This window comes from Panthera onca, chromosome B3 (genome assembly GCF_046562875.1).
Source record: "Panthera onca isolate mPanOnc1 chromosome B3, mPanOnc1 haplotype 2, whole genome shotgun sequence".
In the NCBI taxonomy this organism is placed as follows: Eukaryota; Metazoa; Chordata; class Mammalia; order Carnivora; family Felidae; genus Panthera; species Panthera onca.
Window position 1 is genome coordinate 27,387,128 of NC_138344.1, and position 25,213 is coordinate 27,412,340.

Genomic DNA, 25,213 nt, shown 5'->3' on the forward strand with positions numbered 1-25,213 from the left:
GGTAAATGATAATACCAGCAAGTTCCAATAAGTCACAGATGTATATTGAAATCCTCAGAACAACCACTCAAAAACCATACGAAGAGACATACTCAAATATACTATAAATAAATCAAGATATAACCCAAAACAGTTTAAGGAAATCAAAGAAAGAGAAACACAAAAACTAGAAACAGAAAATAAATAATCTAAGTGGCAGTTTTAAGTCTTGATTTAAGTAGATTTTAAAAATAACCCAACCACATACTACTTGCAAGAAACTCATTTCTAAGTAAATAATATGGGAAGATTTAAAGAATGACAGGAAAAGATATATCTCACACAAAAATTTAAGTAATTATATTAATAGCAACTAGACTTAAGAACAAAGGAAATTAGTAGAGACCAAGAAGGTCATTAAATAATGATAAATGTATCACTGCACTGGGAAGACATGACAATCCTAAATGTGTACACAGATAACAATAAAACAGCAACAACAAAAAAAAACTGGTAGAGCTAAAAGAAAAAAAATAGACAAGTCCATGTGTATAGTTGGGAATTCAACAACCCCCTCTCTGCATATTATAGAACTACTAGATATAAAAATCATTGAAGGTATAGAAAAACTGAACAACACTGGACCAAAAAGATTTTATTCACATATATAGAACATTCCACCCAATAATAGAATACATCTTTTTTTTTCAAGTTCTCATAGAAGATTTGCCATGAGACTATATTCTGGGTCATAAAACAAATTTCAACAAATGTAAGAGAATGGAAATTATTCAGAGTATGTTCTCCAACCATCATGATGGAATAAAATAGAAATCAGTAACAGACAGACAATAGAAAGATCTCTAAAACATATGAAGACTAAAGAACACACTTCTAAATAATTAATGGGTCAATGAAGAAGCCTCAAAGTAAAGTTTAAAATACATAGAGACAAATGGTAATAAAAACACCACATATGAAAATACATAGGATACTGTTAAAGTAGAACTGAGAGGAAATCTTGTAGCACTAAATGTTAACATTGGAAAGGAGGAAAACTTTAAAATAAATAATCTAAATTCCTACTTCAGAAAAACTAGTAAAAAGGAGCAAAAGACAGGCAATTGAAGCAGAAAGGAGGAAATAATAAAGATCAGAGCAAAAATCAATAAAATTTAATAGGAACACAACAGAGAAAAACAGTAGTAGGGAGGGGAAGTCTTTCTTCAGGAAAAATCAATAAAATTGACAAACTTAAAACAAGACTGACAAATATACAAATAAATATATACAAATCACCCATATCAGGAGATAAATATAGAGTTTTGCTACAGATATTACACCCATTTAAAAAAATAGTAAAAGAATACTATCAACAACTTTATGTCCACAAATTCAATAACAAAGAAGAAATGAACCAATTCCTCATGAAACACAAAATATCAAAACTTAACTTAGATACAATATATAATCTTAATATCTCTTTAACCTTTAAAAAAGTCAACTTCATAATTTAAAATCTCAAAAAAAAAAATCTCCAAGCTCAGACGGCTTCACTGGAGAATTCCACCACACCATAAGTCTTCTTAAGGAAGACTTAGCACCAATTCTATACAAGCTTTTCCAGAAAATAAAATAAGAGGAGAGCCTTGGGGCACCTGGGCTCAGTCAATTAAACGTTAGACTTCAGCTCAGGTCATGAGCTAATGGTTCATGAGTTTAAGCTCCGCGTTGGGCTCTGTGCTGACAGCTCAGAGCCTGGATCCAGCTTCAGATTCTGTGTCTCCCTCCCTCTCTGCCTTTCCCCCAATGGCTCTCTGTCTCTCCCTCTCTCAAAAGTAAATAAACATTAAAAAAAAAAAAAGAGGAAAGCTTTCCCAACTCATTTTATGAAGCCCAAATGAGACAAAGATAGTATAAAAAATAAAACTACATATCAATGTATCTCATAACCTTAGACCCAAAAATCCTCAACAAAATGTTACCAAATTGAACTCACAAATGTGTGAAAAATTATACACCATAACCGAGTAGGATTTCTTCCAAGTATGTGACTGGTTTAAAATTTGAAAATATATCTAAAATCTAAAATGTAATCATATTAATAAGTTAAGAAAAATCATATGATTTTCCTCTGAAGCCTCTAGAAGTAAAACCCTGAGTTTATACTTCCTCTGAAAACTCTTGCCGACACTGAGTTCAGACTTCTGGTATCCACAACTGCAAGAGAATCAATCACTGCTGTTTAGTTTGTGATTAGCTTGAAAATCAATACAGATAAAAATTTCCCCTCCCTTCCTGCAAGGCTTCAACCAGCCCCATTATTTACTGACTACAGAATTTTCTCTCCAATGTTGGTTTCTCACCCAGTTCCTTTGATAAGTAACTCCTATTACAGCAAATGAAGAGTGTTACACCAGAATCCATTACTCAGGTACACTGGTCGTCTGCTCAAGGTTTAGCTGCGCTACCCGCTGCAACCCCAAACTCTGCAAAGTTGGGGTGACATCCTACATCATGCAGTATATGCTTTAAACAAATGAATAATATATATGTCCCTATATCCTGCATACCCACTAGAAAGCATGAGTGCAAGAACCAAAGGGTAGAGATGGGAGGGACCCTCTTGCTACCATACTCCATAACCTAGTCAATGAATTCATTGTCTCTATAATATTGAGCTTAGCCAATGTAACTAACAGGGAGCATAATGAAGGTGCTGTTATGTTGGAAATGGAGAGCGTCCCATGACCTTTTGGGCTCATATTCTATAAGCATTAAGCAGACAAGAGTAGTCCCTCTACTATCCAGGATGACCAATCCCAATTATCAGAGGGAGCTGGGTTTCTTTTCCTTCATAGAGAACTGTCCAGAGGAGAACCGTCCAGAAATGGGGCATTCACCTACATGCTTCCTTGCATTCTGTCAATCCTAATCCATGGACACCCAGGCACTCCAGTGAAGACATGACAACCAAGGACTCAGATCCTATTGGAATGAAGGTTTGGGTCACCTCCAACAATGAATAAAATCCACGTAGCTGAAATGGTGGCAGGGTAAGGCAAAGATGTTAGAAAAGGAAGTTGGTTAACAATCCAGACTTCATGTCAGCTATAGAAGCTGGGACTGAAGCAGATATGTGTTATGGTATTTCACTGCTTCTTCTCCCACTCCTGCCCTTTATTCTCCATTGCCATATATGAAGAGCACTAGAGTAGCTAAAAATTAGGTTTCAGGTATAACTGAATCAGCATTACACCCCACACTACACAGATGATGGGATATTATGCAACTCTTGTATTGGGGTTGGGTGATTTTCTCCTGGAGTAGGATAAAAATAACAGGCACAAGTGGAGGATTGAACTGTGACAGCCCACATTTGCCCCCATCCTGCTTTCAGCCTTTTTTTTTTTTGGCTCTGTGCTCCTGGAAGCTGTGTGGCTCTGTGCTCCTAGAAGCTGTACTCAGTCAATCTCTCCTATTTTCTGGTGTTGTGTGGGTCTGGCTAATGGAACACACTGGCAGAATTTGACAGGTGGGAGGAACAGGGTGAGGGTATTTAATCTCCTGGCTCTTCCTGGCCCACTGCAATCTGCTATAATCCAGGGTTCAGCAGTCTTCTCCAGAGCTGCAGCTCCCAGCTCTCCCCTTACCCCTTTGGGCCATACAGTCATGACTTTTTTTCTTATCCAGTGCAGAACTTCAACACACCTGTTCTTTTCCCAAACCCTTGACCTTCAAGTACATAGTTTCTTGCTGAGACCCTGCCTAGTAAGGGGAGTCAAAAAGAGTCACCCAGTCCTCAAAAATGCTCTTTACAGAGCTGTTTCAGGTGGGGAAAAAAAGTAGAAATAATCAAAATACCAACTTAACGGGGAATCTGAGTATAGCATAGTCATACATTGTAACATTGTATATTCTTTAAATGATATAGCAATACATTTACCTTGTAAAGAGTTTAGAAGAGGTTATTAAAGAATATGTATAATTGCGATGTGGGACTTTTTAAGTTATGCATAAAATGATTCTAAATTTAGGAGTGCCTGGGTGGCTCAGTCTGTTGAGCGTCCGACTTCGGCTCAGGTCATCATCTCACAGTTGGTGGGTTCAAGTCCGGCATCAGGCTCTGTGCTGACCACTTGCTCAGAGCCTGGAGCGTGCTTCGGATTCTGTGTCTCCTCTCTCTGCCCCTCCCCCACTCATGCTTTGTCTCACTCTGTTTCTCAAAAATAAATAAATGTAAAAAAATTTTTTTTAATGATTCTAAATTTATTTTTAAATGATTCTAATTTTGTTTTAAAACTAAACATAGATAAAATAGGCTATATAGTAAAATACTGATGGTTCTCAATGGTGCTTAAGGCGAAGGTATTTTTTCCTTTTTAACTAAATTTTCTAATTTTAATAAGTTTGAGCAGTACCCTTTTTGATAAAGTTAAAATTATGAAATTTGAGTTAAAAAAACTACTGAGTGTTTTAAACACTTAAGGAAAGCATTTTCATAATCATATTTTTTGTTCTATGTATAGAAGTTAAGGCCCTAGCAAAGATGACTCTCCAAGAGAATCAAACACAGCAGGTAGATGAGGAAATAGGGAAAGTTTTATCTTGCTTGGCTGGGATTTCAACAGGCCACACACATGCCACTGTGAGAACAACATGTACAACTGAAAGTTAATAAACAATTTTTAAAAAATGAACAAGTAAACCTGTATATCCAACATTAAGTAATCTTCTCAGGAGATTTTAAAAGTTGCATTTTTCATTTTGAAATCATTTTAATGGCAATAATCTTAAAGTAATGTAAAATAGTTCACTGTCCACATAAGTATCTCATAATTTAACAAGATGCAAAAGAAAATCATAATTAGAGCATACATTTACAATCTATGTTACTTAATTGTCAATAATGTCTAAAACCAAATTTTAGTACACATAATTCCTTCTGCAAACCCATTGTTGATAACATACAGAAATTATTATAGGAGAAAGGAAAGCAATATAAGGCTAAGTAATTAAATTTTAAAAATCCAATCATTTATTTGGCAGAGAAACTCAGCTATAATGGATTAGGTCTATGACACACATATGTCTTGCTAACAGCAAAAATCAATAACCACTGCCTTGTAGGATTTGGACCTTTGAAGATAAGGTCCTCTTGCAGGCTCACTAGAACTCAACTCCAAGTTTACATTCTGGGGTGATGACAAGTCCCTCTACTGGATGCACCATTGAAAGGAGAGGGAGGCTAAGGAGAAACCATTTGGGCCCCACTCAATGCTGCAAAGAAAGTCTACTGCCTTGGCACCTTGTTTATACAGAGGAATACCAATCTAGCATTTGGCCAAGAGAAGAAAAGAAGAGGAGTGCCCACAGAAAGCAGGGAGGTGGAAGGAACACTCACCTAAAGCTCAGCCAAGGGTGGGACAGCTTGGACACTGCATTTAGACCAAAGTCAGCACCACAACCACCAGACTAGACAATATTTCAGATTTGGAGCAGTGGGAGGAATAGAATACCAGGACATGTTTCCCTCACCCAAAGGGAACTGGGGACTTGCTAAAGTTAAGTTGGCTTTGGGACCAGAAAAGTTGTGCTCTGTAAACAGTCCCCTAAGAGAAACTGCAAACGGTCGTACAGGTTCCTCCCAAATGAACATACAAATCCTGGATATAAAACCCAGTGCAGAAGCTGAATGTGGTTGTTTAGTCCACTCAAACCTTCTACCTTGGGGTGGCACTGGCAGCCTCGTGAGGCTGAGGACACAAGACTTACAGTGAGTTCTGCCCAATGACTGAGGGGTATAGGAGGGGCAAAAATCTGTCTGGAGCTGCCCACTGAGAGCCACTGTGCCTGGAGGGGTCCCAGGGAGTGCTATTTGATGTGTCTGGTATCTAAATTTTATTCATAAAATGAAAAGATTCAATTAAGCTCTCATGTTCCCTGCAATGGAATTTCTATGATCTGTGAGACCCAGTAGAGTCTTGGCAACACAGATGCACAACTTTGGAAAGCATGAGAACCCCTCTGAGTTCTTCCAGCTATATAACATTGGCAAACTTTGAAATCATGAAATAAAAACTCTTTTACTATTCTTTGACAAATAGGGACTTCCAAGGAAAATCAAAATAGATCAAATGTCTTCTTTTTATGAAGCTTAGATGATTTCATAACTCTAGGAACATTAAAATGTATCTATGACTTGATTTATGTAACAAATTAGCATACTTGGTATATTATACTTAAATGGAGCTTATTGAGGCCATAATTATAAATTGACTAAATTTACTTTTTTTAAAAATTTTTTAACGTTTATTTTATTTGTTGAGACATAGAGAAGCAGAGCATGGACGGAGGAGGGTCAGAGAGAGAGGGAGACACAGAATCTGAAACAGGCTCCAGGCTCTGAACTGTCAGCACAGAGCCCGACGCAGGGCTGGAACTCACGGATCGCGAGATCATGACCTGAGCCGAAGTCGGACGCTCAACCGACTGAGCCACCCAGGCGCCCCTAAATTTACTTTTTAAATGCATTTCTTTTCCCTAAATTGAAGTATAAATTGCTGAGTTTAAGAAATCTAGTTCTTAGTTTGCCTCAGTGACATCAAAAATATCTAAGAAAAATCTGTGAACAGAAGAAACCACCAAGCTTAGAGTAAATCTTTCACTCCTCAAACATCCCTAAGCACATACCGTGTCTGGGCTCCAAGGGCACATGGGCATACTCCTGGCATTTACCATCCATCCCTGTGGAGTCAGACCTCACACAAACAATAACTGGTATAAAGAGCCATCAAGAAAATAGACTATGAATTTGGTGATTGAGGAAGGACCTGGAGAAGTGACCTTAAGCCGAAGTACAGGAAGGGCATCCTGACAGTAGGAAAAGCCAGGATCCTGTGGGTAAGGTCTTAACACAGCAGTGCGGTGGACACCCTGAGCAGGCACTGAGGCATCAAATCAGAATGTTTCTAGGTTGAATGTTTTTTGCCAGGCCAAGCTGACACACACACTCATACACATTCATTTTCAAAAAAAAAGTCAGTTCCTCCCTTTGGAAGTCAGCCGTCCTTGCTCCCTATAAACTGTGTACCTAGGGCTACCTCCTCCTACCACCTATCACAGACAGCCTCTTTCCCAGTGAATTTAACATCAAAGGCCTAGGAGGTGGATCACATACTGGGAGCAGGTGTCTCTTTCTGAGATACTAAACTATGGGCTGGGCTTCTCCAGACCATCCTGGGAAGAACATGCTTGGAAATAAAGCTGAGCAGAGTCCTGACATTGGGGGGAAGGATAATGCCACAGTCCTGATGATATCTTTTGATCCCTTGATCCAATTGTACCTGGAGTTAGCATCCATCCATTAGACTTCCCAAGAGTTTGACATTTATTACCAACTGAGTCTACTCAACAAATGCAATAATTCCCTAGTCCCTGAAACATCACTGCTTCTTTGTAAGTGTATTTAATTTAAGTAACTTTTTCTAAGGACATTATCATTACTACCTTACGATTTCATCCCAGCATCCTTTATTCTTGTTTCTTGAAGGCAGCAGAAGTTATATGAGTAGCCATAGGTAAATATGCATACTCTGTCTCTTCTTCTACCTATTGCAAAGACTACAGCCTAGACAACGATTTATGTTCCAAGGATGATATAAGCCCAAGCTGACACCACACCCAATACCCAGTACTTTAAATGTGCTTAGCCAGCATAAGTGAGACATAGCCCCTGAACCTAGGAGGGGCCCTAAAATGGGAGGCGACCACCTTGGATGACCAGAGAAGAGAGAGCCCTCTCCCTCAGGACTGGATGCTGCCCAAATACACAAGAAATTTCTACTAATTACTACTTTGGTGATTATTGGTTTTAGTTCTGCTATTTCTTAACTTTTTATAGGCCCTAATTTTCCTGAGATTCTGAGTCTTTGTGGGACATACCTTCCTCCTACAGCCACATCAGGAAACACCAGGTGTCAAGGTCATTGTGCATGTTCCCATAAGTCAATATCCACCCACCAGAACCCCAGGATACCAAGCACAGGGCCCACTGATGGAGAACAGGCAGGTGAGGCAAAGGCCCTGCCCACCAGGCAGGTGTGATCTTTCAGGGAGATACCAGGAAGTCAGAAATGGAGCACTGCTATGTGCCTGGAGACTTGGGATCAGAGAGGAGGGATACTTCACTATATTGGAACTTAAAAGGTTGGGAAGTCTTCCCAAAAGAGATACTTTAGATGTCCTTGAAATATGGAAAAACTTCACAATGCAGAGTCTGGAATTCATCTAAGACCTAGACGGTGATTTCAGAGGACTCTGTTGTGGATATCAGTGGGGACAAGGACAAGCTCAAGAAAATAATAGAAGACATCAGTGAGACCCTTACCACAGATATAAATAGTTTAAAAAGAATAAATCAGAGATGGAGAGGGCAATAAATGAGATTGGAAACAGGCTTGATGCAATGAACATCAGACTGCAAGAAGCAGAGGAATTAATAATTAACCAGGAAGACAAAGTAATGGAGATTAATGAAGCTTAACAAAAGAGAGAACGAAGAATATGCAACATGAGAACAGACTTAGGGAACTCAATGATGCCATGAAACCTAATAATATTCATACTGTAGGAGTCCCAGAGACAAAGAGAGAAAAGGGAGCAGAAAATTTATTTGAGGAAATCATAGCTAAAATTTCCCTCATCTGGGAAACAAAACAGACATCCAGATCCAGAAGGCACAGAAAACACCCAAAAAATTAATAAAAGCAAGCCAACACTAAGACACATTGTAATTAAATTTTCAAAATATAGTGATAAAGAAAAAAATCTGAAAAGCAGCAAGACAAAAGAAGTCCTTAAATTACAAGGGAAAACCATAATGCTACTTGGAGATTTCTCAAGACAAATTTGGCAATCCATGTGGCATTATACATTCCATGTTCTTAATGGGAAAAATTTACACCAAGGAATACTCTGCCTAGTAAGGCTATCATTCAGAACACAAGGAGAGAGTTTTCCAACCAAACAAAAACTAAAGGATTTTGTGACCACTGACCAGCCCTGCAATAAATATTAAAGGGAATACTTTCAGTGGAAAGAAGACACCAAAAGTGACAAAGAAAAGAAAGTAACAGAGAAAACCTCCAGAAACAATGACAAAACAAGTAATGAAATGGCAATAAATACATATATATTGGGGCGCCTGGGTGGCTCAGTCGGTTGAGCGTCCGACTTCAGCTCAGGTCACGATCTCACTGTCTGTGAGTTTGAGCCCTGTGTCGGGCTCTGTGCTGACTGCTCAGAACCTGGAGCCTGTTTCAGATTCTGTGTCTCCTTCTCTCTCTGACCCTCCCCCGTTCATGCTCTGTCTCTCCCTGTCTCAAAAATAAATAAAACGTTAAAAAAATTTTTAAATACATATATATCAATAATCACTTTGAATATAAATGGTCTAAGTGCTCCAATAAAAAATACATAGGGTGTCAAAATGGACAAAAAATAAGACCTATCAATATGCTGCCTAAAAGACACATTTTAGATCTAAAGACACCTGCAGATTGAAAGTGAGGAGATGGAGAAATATTTTTCATGCAAATGGACATCAAAAGTAAGCCAGAGTAGCAATACAAATATTGGACTAACTAGATTTTCAACCAAAGACTGTAAAAAGAGGAAAAAAAAAGACAAAGAAGGGCACTATATATTCATAAATGGGATAATCCAAAAGAAGATATAACAATCCTGAAAATATTTATGCACCCAACATGAAGGAACCCAAATATATAAAACAATAAGTAAAAACAAAAAGGAATTAATTTATATTTATGTAACAATAGCAGAGTACCTTAACATTCCACTTACATCAATGAACAGATAGCCTAAACAGAAACTAAACAAGGAAATAATGACTTTGAATGACATACTTGACCAGATAGATTTAACAAATATATTCCAAACACTCCATCCTAAAACAGCAGAATACATATTCTTTTCAAGTGCACATGGAACATTCTCCAAAATAGATCACATATTAGGTCACAAATCAGGCCTCAAAAAAAGACAAAAAGATGGAAATCATACCGTGCATCATTTCTAAACAAAACATTATGAAACTAGAAGTAAACCACAAGAAAAAAAAATTGGAAACAGTACAAATACAGGGAGGTTAAATAACATGCTACTAAGCCATAAATGGGTCAATCAGGAAATTAAAGAAATTTTTAAAAATACCTAAAAACGTGAAAATGAAAACACAAAGGTCCAAAACCTTTGGAATGCAGCAAAAGCGCTCCTTAGAGGGAAATATATAGCAATACAGGCCTACCTCAAAAAGAAAGAAAAATCCCACATATAAAACTTAGCCTTAGGAGCCAAAGGAGATAAAACACCACAATGAATAAAGCATAAAGCCAGAAGAAGGAAGGAAATAATGAAGATGACAGCAGAAATAAATAATATAGAAACTAAAAAACAACAGAACAGATCGAGGAAACCAGGAGCTGGTACTTTGAAAAATTAATAACATTGATAAGCAACTAGTCAGACGTATCAAAAAGAAAAGAGAAAGACACTACTTAAATAAAATCACAGGGGTGCCTGGGTGGCTCAGTCGATTGAGCATCCAACTTCAGCTCAGGTCATGATCTCGTGGTCCATGAGTTCAAGCCCCGCATCGGGCTCTGTGCTGACAGCTCAGAGCCTAGAGTCTGCTTCAAATTCTGTGTCTCCCTCTCTCTGCCCCTCCCCCACTCATGCTCTCTCTCTCTCTCTCTCTCTCTCTCTCTCTGTCAAAAATAAATAAACTTTAAAAAATAAAATAAAATCACAAAAGAGAGAGCAGAAATAACAACCAACACCACAGAAATACAATTACAGGAGAATACTGTGAAAATCTATATACCAACCTATTGTACAACCTGGAAGAAAAGGATCAATTTCTAGAAACATATAAACTACCAAAAGCAAAGCAGGAAGAAATAGAAAAATGGAATAAGTTGATAACCTGAAAAGAATGTGAATCAGTTATATAAATAATCGCCCAACAAACAAAAGTCCAGGACCAAATGGCTTTACTAGGGAATTCTACAAACATTTAAACAAGACTTTATACCTATTCTTCTCAAACTATTCCAAGAAATAGAAAAGGTAAGGAAATTTTCAAATTCATTCAATGAGGCCGGCATTACCCTGATGCAAAAATCAGATAAAGACACCACTAAAAAAGAGAAACTACAGGCCAAATCCCTGATGAACATAGATGTAAGAATTCTCAATAAAATACTAACCAACAGAATCCAACAATATATTACAAAAATCGCTCACCACAATCAAGAGAGATGTATTCCTGGGTTGCAAGGGTCATTCAATATTCACAAATCAATGAACATGATACACCACATTAATAAAAGAAAGGATAAGAATTATACAATCTTGTCAACAGATGCAGAAAAAGAATTTGACAAAATACAGCATCCATTGTTGATAAACACCCTCAAAAAAATAGCAATAGATGGAACATAATTCAATCGTAATGGCCAGATATAAAAAAACCCACAGCTAATATTATCCTGAATGGGAAAAAACTGAGAGTCTTTGCACTATGGTCAGGAAAAAGACAAGGATGCCCAGTCTCACCATTACTATTTAACACAGTACTGGAAGTCTTAGCTTCAGCAATCAGAAAAAAGAAAGTGTACACAAATGAGCAAGGAAGAACTCAAACTTTCACTATTTGCAGATGATATGATACATTATGTAGAAAACCCAAAAGACTCCACTAAAAAATCACTAGAACTAATACATAACTTAATCAAAGTCATGGGATATAAAATCAACATGCAGAAATCTGTTACATTTCTATACACCAATAATAGAACAGCAGAAAAAGAAATAAATCAATCCCACTTACAGTTGCAGCAAAAATAATAAGATACCTAGGAATAAACCTAACGAAAGAGGTAAAATATCTGTACTCTGAAAACTATAGAATACTTGTGAAAGAAATTAAAGATGACACAAAGAAATGAAACAGCATTCCATGTTCATGGATTGGAAGAACAAACATTGTTCAAATGTCTATACTACCCAAAGCAATCTACACATTCCCTATCAAAACACCACCAGTATTCTTTTCAGACCCATATCAAACAATCCTAAAATTTGTATGGAACCACCAAAGACTCCGAATAGCCAAAGCAATCCTGAAAAAGAAAAAAAAACTGAAGGTGTCACGATTCTGGATTTCAAGTTATATTACAAAGCTCTAGTCGTCAAGACAGTATGGTACTGGCACAAAAACGGACACATAAGTCAATGGGACTGAATAGAAAACCCATAAATTGACCTAGAAAAATACAGTCAATCATCGTCAACAAAGGAGGAAAGAATATCCAATGGAAAAAAGACAGTCTCTTCAGCAAGTGGTGTTGAGAAAAGTGGACTGAAACATGTAGAAGAATGAACCTGGACCACTTTCTTACACCATGCACAAAAATAAATTCAAGATGGATGAAAGACCTAAATATGAGACAGGAAATCCTTCCGGAGAAAACAGGCAGTAACATCTTTGACCTCAACTGGAGCAACTTCTTACTAGACACATCACTGAGGGCAAGGAAAATGAAAGCAAACATGAACTACTAGGAATTCATCTGGATTAAAAGCTTCTGTACAGTGAAGGAAACAATCAACAAAACTAAAAGGCAACCTACAGAGTGGAAGAAGATATTTGCAAATGATAAATCAGATAAAGGATTAGTATCAAAAATCTATAAAGTACTTATCAAACTCAAAACTCAATGACATGGATGGAACTAAGAGTATAATGCTAAGTAAAAGAAGTCTGTCAGAGAAAGACAAATACCATATGGTATCATTCATATGTGGAATTTAAGAAACAAAACAAACAAGCAAAAAGAAAAACATAAGAAAAAGAGAGACAAAGCAAGAAACAGACTCTTCATTTTAGAGAAAGTGATGGTTACCAGAGGGGAGGTGGGTAAGGGGATGGGTGAAATAGGTGATGGGGATTAAGGCATGCATTTGTCCTGATGAGCACAAGGCGATGTATAAAAGTCTTGAATCACTATATTGTATACCTGAAACTAATATAACACTGCATGTTAACTAACCAGAATTGAAATAAAACCTTAAATAAATGCCAAGTAAAAAAATAATGATAGGAGAAAGCAATTTATGAGTGTTAACTATGAGATGAAATGGATATTCAGTATTTTAAATATATGAGCTTATTGGTTCTTACTATTTTTTTTAATTTTTTTAACGTTTATTTATTTTTGAGACAGAGAGAGACAGAGCATGAACAGGGGAGGAGCAGAGAGAGAGGGAGACACAGAATCTGAAACAGGCTCCAGGCTCTGAGCTGTCAGCACAGAGCCCGACGTGGGGCTCGAACTCACAGACCATGAGATCATGACCTGAGCCGAAGTCGGACGCTTAACCGACCAAGCCACCCAGGCGCCCCGGTTCTTATTATTTTTTAATGTTTATTTATTTTTGAGAGAGACAGAGCACAAACAGGGGAGAGGCAGAGAGGGAGACACAGAATCCAAAGAAGGCTCCAGGCTCTGAGCTGTGAGCCCAGAGCCCGACATGGGGCTAGAACTCACAAACTATGAGATCATAAACTGAGCCAAAGTCAGATACTCAACTGACTGAGCCACCCTGGCTCCCTGCTTATTGGCTTTTCATAAGCAACATTCCAGATTAATATTAATAAACCAATTCTAAAGATAAAGAAATTGAGACTAAGAGGTATTGAGTACCTTGCCTAAAATTTCATAATGAGGAAGCAGCAAGCTAGGATCTGACCATGGATCTCTCTGATGTTAAAATCTCTCTTAAATATTATGCTAATGTCTTAAAACTAGCAACCTGAATTGTAAGAGTCACCCCTAGTCTTGAGTTTGGTACATAGACCTCCCTTAGTACACCCACTGGTCTGCTTTCATGGCCCTGTAGCCCTATGGCCCTGTCTTTCATGATATGAGAGAAAGATTCTAATCCATACACTTCCCCAACACTCCAGAGATGAGATGTAGCTGCACTGAGGTTCTGGTTTAGTCTAATAAAGTTGTTTATACTGATCCTTGAGAGGAGGAACAAAGTGAAGCCCTGTTGAGTAAGGATGAATAGGAGAAAAATGGAAAGGGTAACTGAGTTTTCACTCATATGTGGATCTTGAGAAACTTAACAGAAGACCATGAGAGACCAGAAGAGAAGGGGAAAATAAGTTATAAGCAGAGAGGGAGGGAGGCAAACCATAAGAAACTCTTAAATATTAAGAAAAAACTGAGGGTTTATGGGGGGTGGGGGAGAGGGGAAAATGGATTATGGGCTTTGAGGAGGGCACTTGTTGGGATGAGCACTGGGTGTTGTATGGAAGCCAATTTGACAATAAATTATTGTTTTTAAAGGAAAGGGTAACTGGAGATGAGATAACACAGACAGGATAGCATCTGGCTCTTATTATACTGACTCCTAACAGTATTTTCCCTATTTCAAAAAAGAAAACGGTCAGATGATCTTGACAAGTTGATTGTCCCTTCAGAGTCCAGGTCCTACCAGAATAAGCATTAACCTGCTGCTCAGCACCGTGCTGGGAAAGAGGTGCATATGAACTAGTGCTGTTAAGGTTTACTTGGAGATTTGGTTGATCCTAAACTTCCCACACTTTAGATGACTCAAGTTGAAAAATCACTGAACTTACTGAAAAAAAATCACAATTTTTACAGTGATTTGAACAAAATTTGAAATGCAATTACCGTGGATCTGAGTGTCTCAGTCAGTTAAGCACCCAACTCTTAATTTCAGCTCAGGCCATAATCTCACAGTTCATGAGATCGAGCTCTGCATTGGGCTCTGCACTGACAGTGCAGAGCCTGCTTGAGAGTCTCTCTCTCTCTCTCTCTCTCTCTCTCTCTCTCTCTCTCTCTCTTCTCTCTCTCTCTCTCTCTCTCTCTCTCTCTCTCTGCTCTTACCATGCTCACACACACTCTCTCCCTCAAAATAAATGAAAAAACTATTTTAAAATGCAATAATAAAAATCTCAGTCCCCTGTTGACTTTCAAGATCAATGAAATGGTGTCAGGAAGATATAAGTAATTATGGTAAACATATTTGCTGAGGACTCAAGTGAAAATATGGAGGTTGAATGCTAAGGCAAGGATGCATCCCTTGGCTATAGTCAAAACCCTTCCTGTTGGATTCTGAACCAAAATTCTCTGTTGCATTAATGCCTAAACCAATATTGATTTCAGAATTCTCTTTATTAGAAAGCACCAAACTTGCTGGGATGGTTTTGTTGACATTAATTTCATGCACAAATGAATTCTCTATTTGTTTTTCCTAAGTGAAAACATGTTATATCCCCATAGTTGCCAGAATTTTTTTTAATCATGGAAGTAAATTTTATAAAATTATATTCTGACTTATTAAGATTATTATATAATCAATGTCTCATGAATTTGAATGATTAGGATACAGATCCCAAAAGCTTCTAGACAAATTTTTCCAATGCAGTACTCACATGCAAAAAATATTTGATTTTTCTCACTAGGATAATGCTGCAGAATGAATATAATGAGAAGAAATGGATATAATTGCCTTCCCCAGTATCAAGGTAATTAACAATATATCAGTTTTGTTCCCCTATTTGTCCAGAGAAAAACAAGAGTCAATTAGAAGGACTCAAGTAAGCTATAAAAAATATATAAGAAAAAAATGAAAGGAGTATACAGTCCAAAATATCCAAGAAGATAAATATCATATAGCTCTTTTCAAAGAACCATTATTTCACTGACACCCACAATTACATGAATAGATGAAAGACATCAAGTAGTAAGAAAACCCAGGCATGGTCCCAATAGCACAAGACGTAGGCCAGGAGAGGGGTGGTTCTACAGACCCCATCAGTTCCTAGAATGTATGCTGAGGATTTTACCAACTTAAGAGTGCCTTAGGTGTTATAATTATTACTCTGGCCTCTAAGAAGTAATAAGAAAATAAAATAAACACTAGGACATATTACCCAGCTAATGTACATAAACATACACACAGAAAAAAAATACTTGAAACATCATTGTATTTGTGAAACATTCCAGGTCAATTTTAAAGACCATGCTAATTCGTTTTACTTTGCTGTAGACCATTCTGTTGTGTTACAGTAAGATAAATAAACATTGAAATACGAGTCAAGGGAAACTCAGCTGCTAATGTATTCATGTTGTTTCAGAATTATTACTAACTTTGGAAATCACCAATTATTGACCTCAGAAGGACAATAAATAAATAAATAAATAAATAGGGGCGCCTGGGTGGCGCAGTCGGTTAAGCGTCCGACTTCAGCCAGGTCACGATCTCGCGGTCCGTGAGTTCGAGCCCCGCGTCAGGCTCTGGGCTGATGGCTCGGAGCCTGGAGCCTGTTTCCGATTCTGTGTCTCCCTCTCTCTCTGCCCCTCCCCCGTTCATGCTCTGTCTCTCTCTGTCCCAAAAATAAATAAAAAACGTTGAAAAAAAAAAAATTAAAAAAAAAAAAATAAATAAATAAATAAATAAATAAACAAACTACCAACTAACTAACTAAAAAATAAACAAAGAAACAAGTAAAAAGGAAGGTGGGGAAGTTTAATTTGGGGATGACCAGATAAGGAGCTCTGCAGGCCTACTTCCCAAGAGAACAACAAAAAGTGGCATAAAAAAATTTTTAATGAAAGTCTCTGGAAATTGTCCTAAGGGCATGCAACCAGTGAAGACATATTTATTCAAGAAAATCTTCATGAGAATAACAAGAACCAGTAGCACATCAAATATAACGCATTCCCCACCCTGGACTCAGCATAATGGAGACTCTGGGTATGTTCAAGAAGATATTGCTCTCTCTCCCTAACTCACAGTGAAAAACAACCATATTTCCCTAGGAGAAGCAAGCTACCAGCATTCCTTCCTCCTATCTCCATGTTGCAGAGCCTAATAACAGAAGAGTTGGGATAAGAAATTAGATCTCTTCCTGCACCAACACATCAAACAGAGTACTGAAGTACTACATAATGTGCGTCAAAAGAAGCACACTGGAACCATGACTCTCCTCATGGACCCTGTGCAGGGTATAAGTTACAAACCAGAAAGGCAAGCCTACAAGACCTGAGACTACCACCCCCACTCAGTGCCCTGATCATAAAGCAGAAGAATCAGTTCAAGAGAAACAGGCCACTGTCCCTGCCCCTAGGTATTCATCAGTGACTCAGACATCTTGGGCATGAGGATAGTCAGGTCATAAGAAAAGAGTTCTGAAATTCTACCCAAATAATTTTATTTTATTTAAAACAGAGTGTGATGGGGGATTAGAAAAGGAAGATGGCAACATAGGAGGATGCTGGGCTCACCTCAACCTGCTGATGGCTTAGGTTCCACCCACATCTGCCTAAATAACACAGAAAACTGCTGGATGACTAGCAGAATGGACTCTCCGGAGCAAAGCATAGACAAGATGCCGATGGAAGAGGGTAGGAAGGGAAGAGAGGCTGTGCATGCTACACGGACTGGTCGGAGGGAGCCAGGGCAGTGGAGGGGCAGCCTGCCCTGCAAGGCAGAGCCCACTCAGTCTGGCTTGCAAAAGCAGAGGGGCCAGACTCTGTGACTTCTGACAGCCAGCGGGAATTAATATCTAGAATGTTAAAAGTCAACAGCTCTGCTCTCAGAGAGCTGGGAGGGTGAGAGGATGCCAGGAGGGAGAGTTGTTGAGCCCCGGAAGGACAAAGTTTGGTGGGGGAACAAAAGCGCTGGCAAGCGCCATTTCCCTCTCCCATCCGCCAGCCAAAATTCCAAAGGGACCCAGTTCCAGTCACCGACCTTGCTTGCACTGCCCAAACACCCAATACTGTACTTCTTTGGATCCATCCCTCTGACTGGCCTCCCTCCCTCCCAGTGCTGCACTGCCCTTCCCTGTCCACCTTGCAGATCCACTGCTGCTAATATGCCCTTGGCCAGATCCCATGATAGCAGCACCACAAACCTGGCATTGTGCAAGTAGCTCAGACAGAAGTCACAACAATTCACATTGAGTCCTGCTGTGGGGGAGAAGAAAAAATAAGGTACACACCAGTCTGACTGTGGCCCCAGCGGTGGGCTGGGGGCAGACATTGGGTCTGACTGTGGCCCCACCACCAACACAAGTTTCTCTGGACAACACAGGGGGAAGTGCTCTGCAGTTTGGAGCTAGCACAGGGACTAGCCAAAATGACGAAACAGAAGCATTCTCCTCAAAAGAAACTCCAGGACGTAGTGACAGCTAATGAATTGATCAAAACCAATTTCAGCAATATAATGGAACAAAAATTGAGAATAATAGTCATAAAATTAATCGTTGGGCTTGAAAAGAGCATAGAGGACAGCAGATAATCTATTGCTACAGAGATCAAGGGACTAAAAAATAGTAATGAGGAACTAAAAAATGCTATAAATGAGATGCAAAATAAAATGGAGGCAGCCATAGCGGAGATTGAAGAGGCAGAGGAGAGAATAGGTGAATTAGAAGATAAAATTATGGAAAAAAAGGAAACTGAGAAAAAGAGAGATAAAAAAAATCCATGAGTATGGGGGGAGAATTAGGGAACTAAGTAATGCAATAGAATGGAACAATATCCCCATCACAGGAATTCCAGAAGAAGAAGACAGAGAGAAAGGGGCTGAAGGTGTACTTGAACAAATCATAGCTGAGAACTTTCCTTATTTGGGGAAGGAAATAGGCATTGAATCCAAGAGGCACAGAGAACTCCCCTCAGACGTAACTTAAATTGATCTTCTACATAACATATCATAGTGCAACTGGCAAAAAACAAAGATAAACAGAATTCTGAAAGCAGCTAGAGATAAACAGGCCCTAAGTTACAAACGTAGGCATATAAGGGTAGTAGCAGACCTATCTACTGAAACTTGGCAGGCCAGAAAGGAATGGCAGGATATATTCAATGTGATGACAGAAAAAATATGCAGCCAAGAATCCTGTATCCACCAAGTCTGTCATTCAGAATAGGAGAGATAAAGGTTTTCCCAAACAAACAAAAACTGAAGGAATTCATCACCACTAAACCAGCCCTACAAGAGATCCTGAGGGGGACTCTGTGAATGAAATGTTGCAAGGACCACAAAGTACCAGAGACATCGCTACAAGCATGAACCTGCAGACATCACAATGACTCTAAACCCATATCTTTCAATAATAACACCGAATGTAAGTGGACTAAATGCTCCAACCAAAAGACATCGGGTATCAGAATGGATAAAAAAACAAGACCCATCTATTTGCTCTCTACAAGAGACTCATTTTAGACCTGAGGACACTTTCAGATTGAAAGTGAGGGGATGGAGAACTACTTATCATGCTACTGAAAGTCAAAAGAGAGCGGGAGTAGCCATACTTATATCAGACAAACTAGACTTTAAATTAAAGGCTATAAAAAGAGATGAAGAAGGATATTATATAAAATTAACAGGGTCTATCCATCAGGAATAGCTAACAATTATAAATGTCTATGCACTGAATACGGAAGCCCCCAAATATATAAAACAATTATTCACAAACATAAGCAACCTCATTGATAAGAATGTGGTAATCGCAGGGACTTTACTACTCCACTTACAACAATGGATAGATCATCAAGACACAGGATCATTCAAGAAACAAGGGGCCTGAATGATACATTGGATCAGACGGACTTGACAGATATATTTAGAACTCTGCATCCCAAAGCAACAGAATATATTTTCTTCTCGAGTGCACATGGAACATCCCCCAAGATAGATAACATACTAAGTCACAAAACATCCATTAATAGGTATAAAAGACTTGAAATCATACCATGCACACTTTCAGAACACAATGCTATGAAACTTGAAATCAACCACAGGAAAAAGTCTGGAAAGGCTCCAAAACCATGGAAGTTAAAGAACACCCTATTAAAGATGAATGGCTGAACCAGGCAATTAGAGAAGAAATTTTAAAAATATATGGAAACAAATGAAAATGAAAATACAACAATCCAAACGCTTTGGGAAGCAGCAAAGGCAGTACTGAGAGGAATCATACATTACAATCCAGGCCTATCTCAAGAAATAAGAAAAATCCCAAATATAAAATGTTAACAGCACACACCTAAAGTAAATAGAAGCTGAAGAGCAAAGACACCCTAAACCCAGCAGAAGAAGAGAAAAAATAAAGATCAAAGCAGAAATAAACAATGTAGAATATAAAACAAAAACTGTAGAGCAGATAAATGAAACCAAGAGCTGTTTTTTTGAAAAAATAAACAAAATTGATAAACCTCTAGCCAGGCTTCTCACAAAGAAAAGGGAGAGGACCCAAATAGATAAAATCATGAATGAAAATGGAATGATTACAACCAATCCCTCAGAGATACAAACAATTATCAGGGAATATTATGAAAAATTATATGCCAACAAATTGGACAACCTGGAAGAAATGGACAAATTCCTAAACACCCACAAACTTCCAAAACTCAATCAGGAGGAAATAGAAAGCTTAAGCAGACCCATAACCAGCGAAGAAATTGAATCAGTTATCAAAAATCTCTCAACAAATAACAGTCCAGGACCAGATGGCTTCCCTGGGGAATTCTACCAGATATTTAAAGCAGAGTTAATACCTACCCATCTCAAGCTGTTCCAAAAAATAGAAAGGGAAGGAAAACCTGCAGACTCATTCTATGAAGCCAGCGTTACTTTGATTCCTAAACCAGACAGAGCCCCAGTAAAAGAAGACAACTACAGGCCAATATCCCTGATGAACATGTATGCAAAAATTCTCAACAAGATACTAGCAAATTGAAGTCAACAGCATATAAAAAGAATTATTCACCATGATCAAGTGGGATTCATTCCTGGGATGAGGGCTTGCTCAATATTCACAAAGCAATCAACATGATAATTCACATTAATAAAAGAAAAGATAAGAACCATACGATCCTGTCAATCGATGCAGAAAAAGCATTTGACAAAATTCAGCATCCTTTCTTAATAAAAACCCTTGATAAAGTTGGGATAGAAGGAACATACTTAAACATCATAAAGCCATTTATGAAAAGCCTACAGCTAATATCATCCTTAATGGGGAAAAACTGACAGCTTTCCCCGAGATCAGGAACACGACAGGGATGTCCACTCTCACCGCTGTTGTTTAACATAGTGTTGGAAGTGCTAGCATTAGCAATCAGACAACAAAAGGAAATCAAAGGCATCAAAATTGGCAAGGATGAAGTCAAGCTTTCACTTTTGGCAGATGACATGATATTATACATGGAAAATCAGATAGACTCCACCAAAAGTCTGCTAGAACTGATACATGAATTCAGCAAAGTCACAGGATACAAAATCAATGTAAAGAAATCAGTTGCATTCTTCTACACTAATAAAGAAGCAACATAAAGACAAATAAAGAAACTGATCCCATTCACAGTTGTACCAAGAAGCATAAAATACCTCGGAATAAACCTAACCAAACATGTAAAAGATCTGTATGCTGAAAACTATAGAAAGCTTATGAAGGAAATTGAAGAAGACATAAAGAAATGGAAAAACATTCTGTGCTCATGGATTGGAAGAATAAACATTGTTAAAATGTCAATACTACCCAAAGCTATCTACACATTCAATGCAATCCCAATCAAAATTGCACCAGCATTCTTCTCGAAGCTAAACAAACGATTCTAAAATTCATATGGAACCACAAAAGGCCCCGAATAGCCAAAGTAATTTTGAAGAATACCAAAGCAGGAAGCATCACATTCCCACACTTCAGCCTCTACTACAAAGCTGTCATCATCAAGACAGCATGGTATTGGCACAAAAACAGACACATAGACCAATGGAATAGAATAGAAACCCCAGAATTGGACCCACAAAAGTATGGCCAACTAATCTTTGATGAAGCAGGAAAGAGTATCCAATGGAAAAAAGACAGTCTCTTTAACAAATGGTGCTGGGAGAACTGGACAGCAACATGCAGAAGGTTGAAACTAGACCACTTTCTCACACCATTCACAAAAATAAACTCAAAATGGGTAAAGGACTTGAATGTGAGACAGGAAATCATCAAAGCCCTAGAGGAGAAAGCAGGAAAAGACCTCTCTGACCTCAGCCACAGCAATTTCTTACTTGACACATCCCCAAAGGCAAGGGAATTAAAAGCAAAAATGAACTATTGGGACCTCATGAAGATAAAAATCTTCTGCGCTGCAAAGGAAACAATCAAGGAAACTAAAAGGCAACCAACGGAATGGGAAAAGATATTTGCAAATGACATATCGGACAAAGGGCTAGTATCCAAAATCTATAAAGAACTCACCAAACTCCACACCCGAAAAACAAATAATCCAGTGAAGAAATGGGCAGAAAACATGAATAGACACTTCTCTAAAGAAGACATCCGGATGGCCAACAGGCACATGAAAAGATGCTCAACGTCACTCCTCATCAGGGAAATACAAATCAAAACCACACTCAGATATCACCTCACGCCAGTCAGAGTGGCTAAAATGAACAAATCAGGAGACTATAGATGCTGGAGAGGATGTGGAGAAATGGGAACCCTCTTGCACTATTGGTGGGAATGCAAACTGGTGCAGCCACTCTGGAAAACAGTGTGGAGTTTCCTCAAAAAATTAAAAATAGACCTACCCTATCACCCAGCAGTACCACTGCTAGGAATTTACCCAAGGGATACAGGAATACTGATGCAGAGGGGCACTTGTACCCCAATGTTTATAGCAGCACTCTCAACAATAGCCAAATTGTGGAAAAAGCCTAAATGTCCTTCAACTGATGAATGGATAAAGAAATTGTGGTTTATATACACAATGGAGTACTACGTGGCAATGAGAAAGAATGACATATGGCCCTTGTAGCAATGTGGATGGAACTGGAGAGTGTGATGCTAAGTGAAATAATTCATACAGAGAAAGACAGATACCATATGTTTTCACTCTTATGTGGATCCTGAGAACTTAACAGAAACCCATGGGGGAGGGGAAGGAAAAAAAATGAGGATAGAGTGGGAGAGAGCGAAACCATAAGAGGCTCTTAAAAACTGAGAACAAACTGAGGGTTTTTGGGGGGCGGTGGGAGGGAGGGAAGGGTTGGTTGGGCATTGAAGAGGGCACCTTTTGAGATGAACACTGGGTGTTGTATGGAAACCAATTTGACAATAAATTTCATATATTAAAAAAAAAAGAAAGGCAAAGTGTGATAGTGAGATTGTAGAGAAACTGGAATACTATTACACTGCCAGTGAGAATGTAAAATGGTACAGTCACTGTGAAAAGCATTTTTACAGTTTCTTAAGAAGCTAAACTTATGATAAAACCTAGCATATATCTCAAAGACATGAAAATATATTCCACATGAAGACTTACACACAAATTTACACAAATGTTTATGATAGTAATATTCATAATGTTCGAAATTGGAAAGTACAAATATTCATCAAATGGTATCCACAAAGTGGAATGCTATTCAGCAATAAAACAAATGAGCTAAAATACATACAAAGACATGGATGAACCAACATTATTATCATTATTCTAATTAAAGAAAGCAGACAGAAAAAACTATGATTTTTCCTATATATGATTCCTTTGGATGAAATGTATAGGAAAGGCAAATAAATAGACAGAAAAAAATAGTGATTGCCTAAATCTGGAGTCAAGAGCTAGAATTAATCGTAAATAGACATGTGGGATCTTTTTTGGATGATGGAAATGTTCTAAACTTATTAAAATCATTAAATTGTAAACGTACCATGTGAATATTATGATATGTAAATTATACCTCAATAAAGTTGTTTTTAAAATTCCATTGTTTACTACATCAACAAAGTGAAGTATAAAATATGGAAAATATGCCCAAAACCCAGATGAGATAGAAATTTATACCTGGAGTAAACATGTATTTGAGGCAGAGACTTTCAAAGTCCAATCATTAAAACAGTAACCAGAATTTTCCCCTCCATATTCTATGTGTTCAGTGTGGAAAGAACACCCTGAAAAAAAAAAGCTGAATGTTTTGAGTGTGAAACTGAGGATTTAGAATATAATTCACAACCCCCACAGACTTGGAGGGACTGATTACATCTACACAATCCATTAGGAGCAAAGATGTAGATTACAAAACTTCAAAGGCCCTGTCTTAAAGACAATGGTGGGAGGAGTATCAAAGTTTTATTACACAGAAGAATTAAAACCAAATGGGTCTACCATCAGTAAGTTAATTAATGTGAGATATTTGGTGTGCTTGAGATATCCTTTAGGGAGTAGTATTTTTCTATTTCAGCAAACCTTGTATTTGAAGAGGACACAAGTTCATAAATCAAGTCTCAAGATTGAATAATAATGTGAATAATTTTTTGAATACATTTCATAACAACTATTACCAAAATAATATTCACTCTTTTTTATGTAGTCTTTTCCATGATAACATAGAATATTTAGTTAAATATTACACAAAATGAAATAGATCATCAAGATAATATCACCCTGTCAATTTCCTGTAACAAGTCACTCAGCTCTAAACACAACTTAGAGCAAATTCTACTTTATGGAAGATGAAATTAGAGCAAGTTTATAAATCACAAAGATAATTTTTAAAAACAACAACCAAATAAACAATTTATCAGAAAATATTTAGGTGGCTGAAATAAAACCTGGTTTAACTTAAAATAGTCTATTTATAAACTCCATCATTTCCCCCATGTTAAATAAGTGGAAAGACTATAGACTTAGGCTTTTTTCATTCGCACAATAAAGTATGAAACATAAAAGTCAGATAAAGGATTACATTGCAAGAATTCTAAAGTCTTACCTCCATTAGAACAAAAAGTGCTGCAAAGAACAGAAGAGTTGCCCATTCCACTCGATGTAGAATTATCTCAAAATCATGGATATCAGCTAAAATTAGCAACCAGATGGCACCCATAATAGCAATCCACCCTGGAAAACAAATAAGTGGACATACCGACATAGATGTAATTCAAATGCTAACACACTAAGATTTTATCTTCTGATCATTTTCTTTATTGAAGAAAATTTATATTCTGCAAACTAAACATATTTAAAATGTACAATTTATATTTTGGCTAATATATGTACCCATAAAACCAATAATCAAGATAATGAACATATTCACTATCCCTAGCATTTTACTA

General features: G+C 37.8%; 1 protein-coding gene across 1 annotated transcript in view; it reads right to left on the reverse strand.

Moving 5' to 3' along the window:
• OCA2 (OCA2 melanosomal transmembrane protein) overlaps positions 1 to 25,213 on the reverse strand; it is a 496,949-nt gene that overhangs the window by 216,940 nt on the left and 254,796 nt on the right. Inside the window, exon 19 of the mRNA XM_078447715.1 lies at positions 24,871 to 24,998. Within this exon, the coding sequence (XP_078303841.1) occupies positions 24,871 to 24,998 (128 nt within the window). The remainder of the gene's footprint in view (positions 1 to 24,870; positions 24,999 to 25,213) is intronic.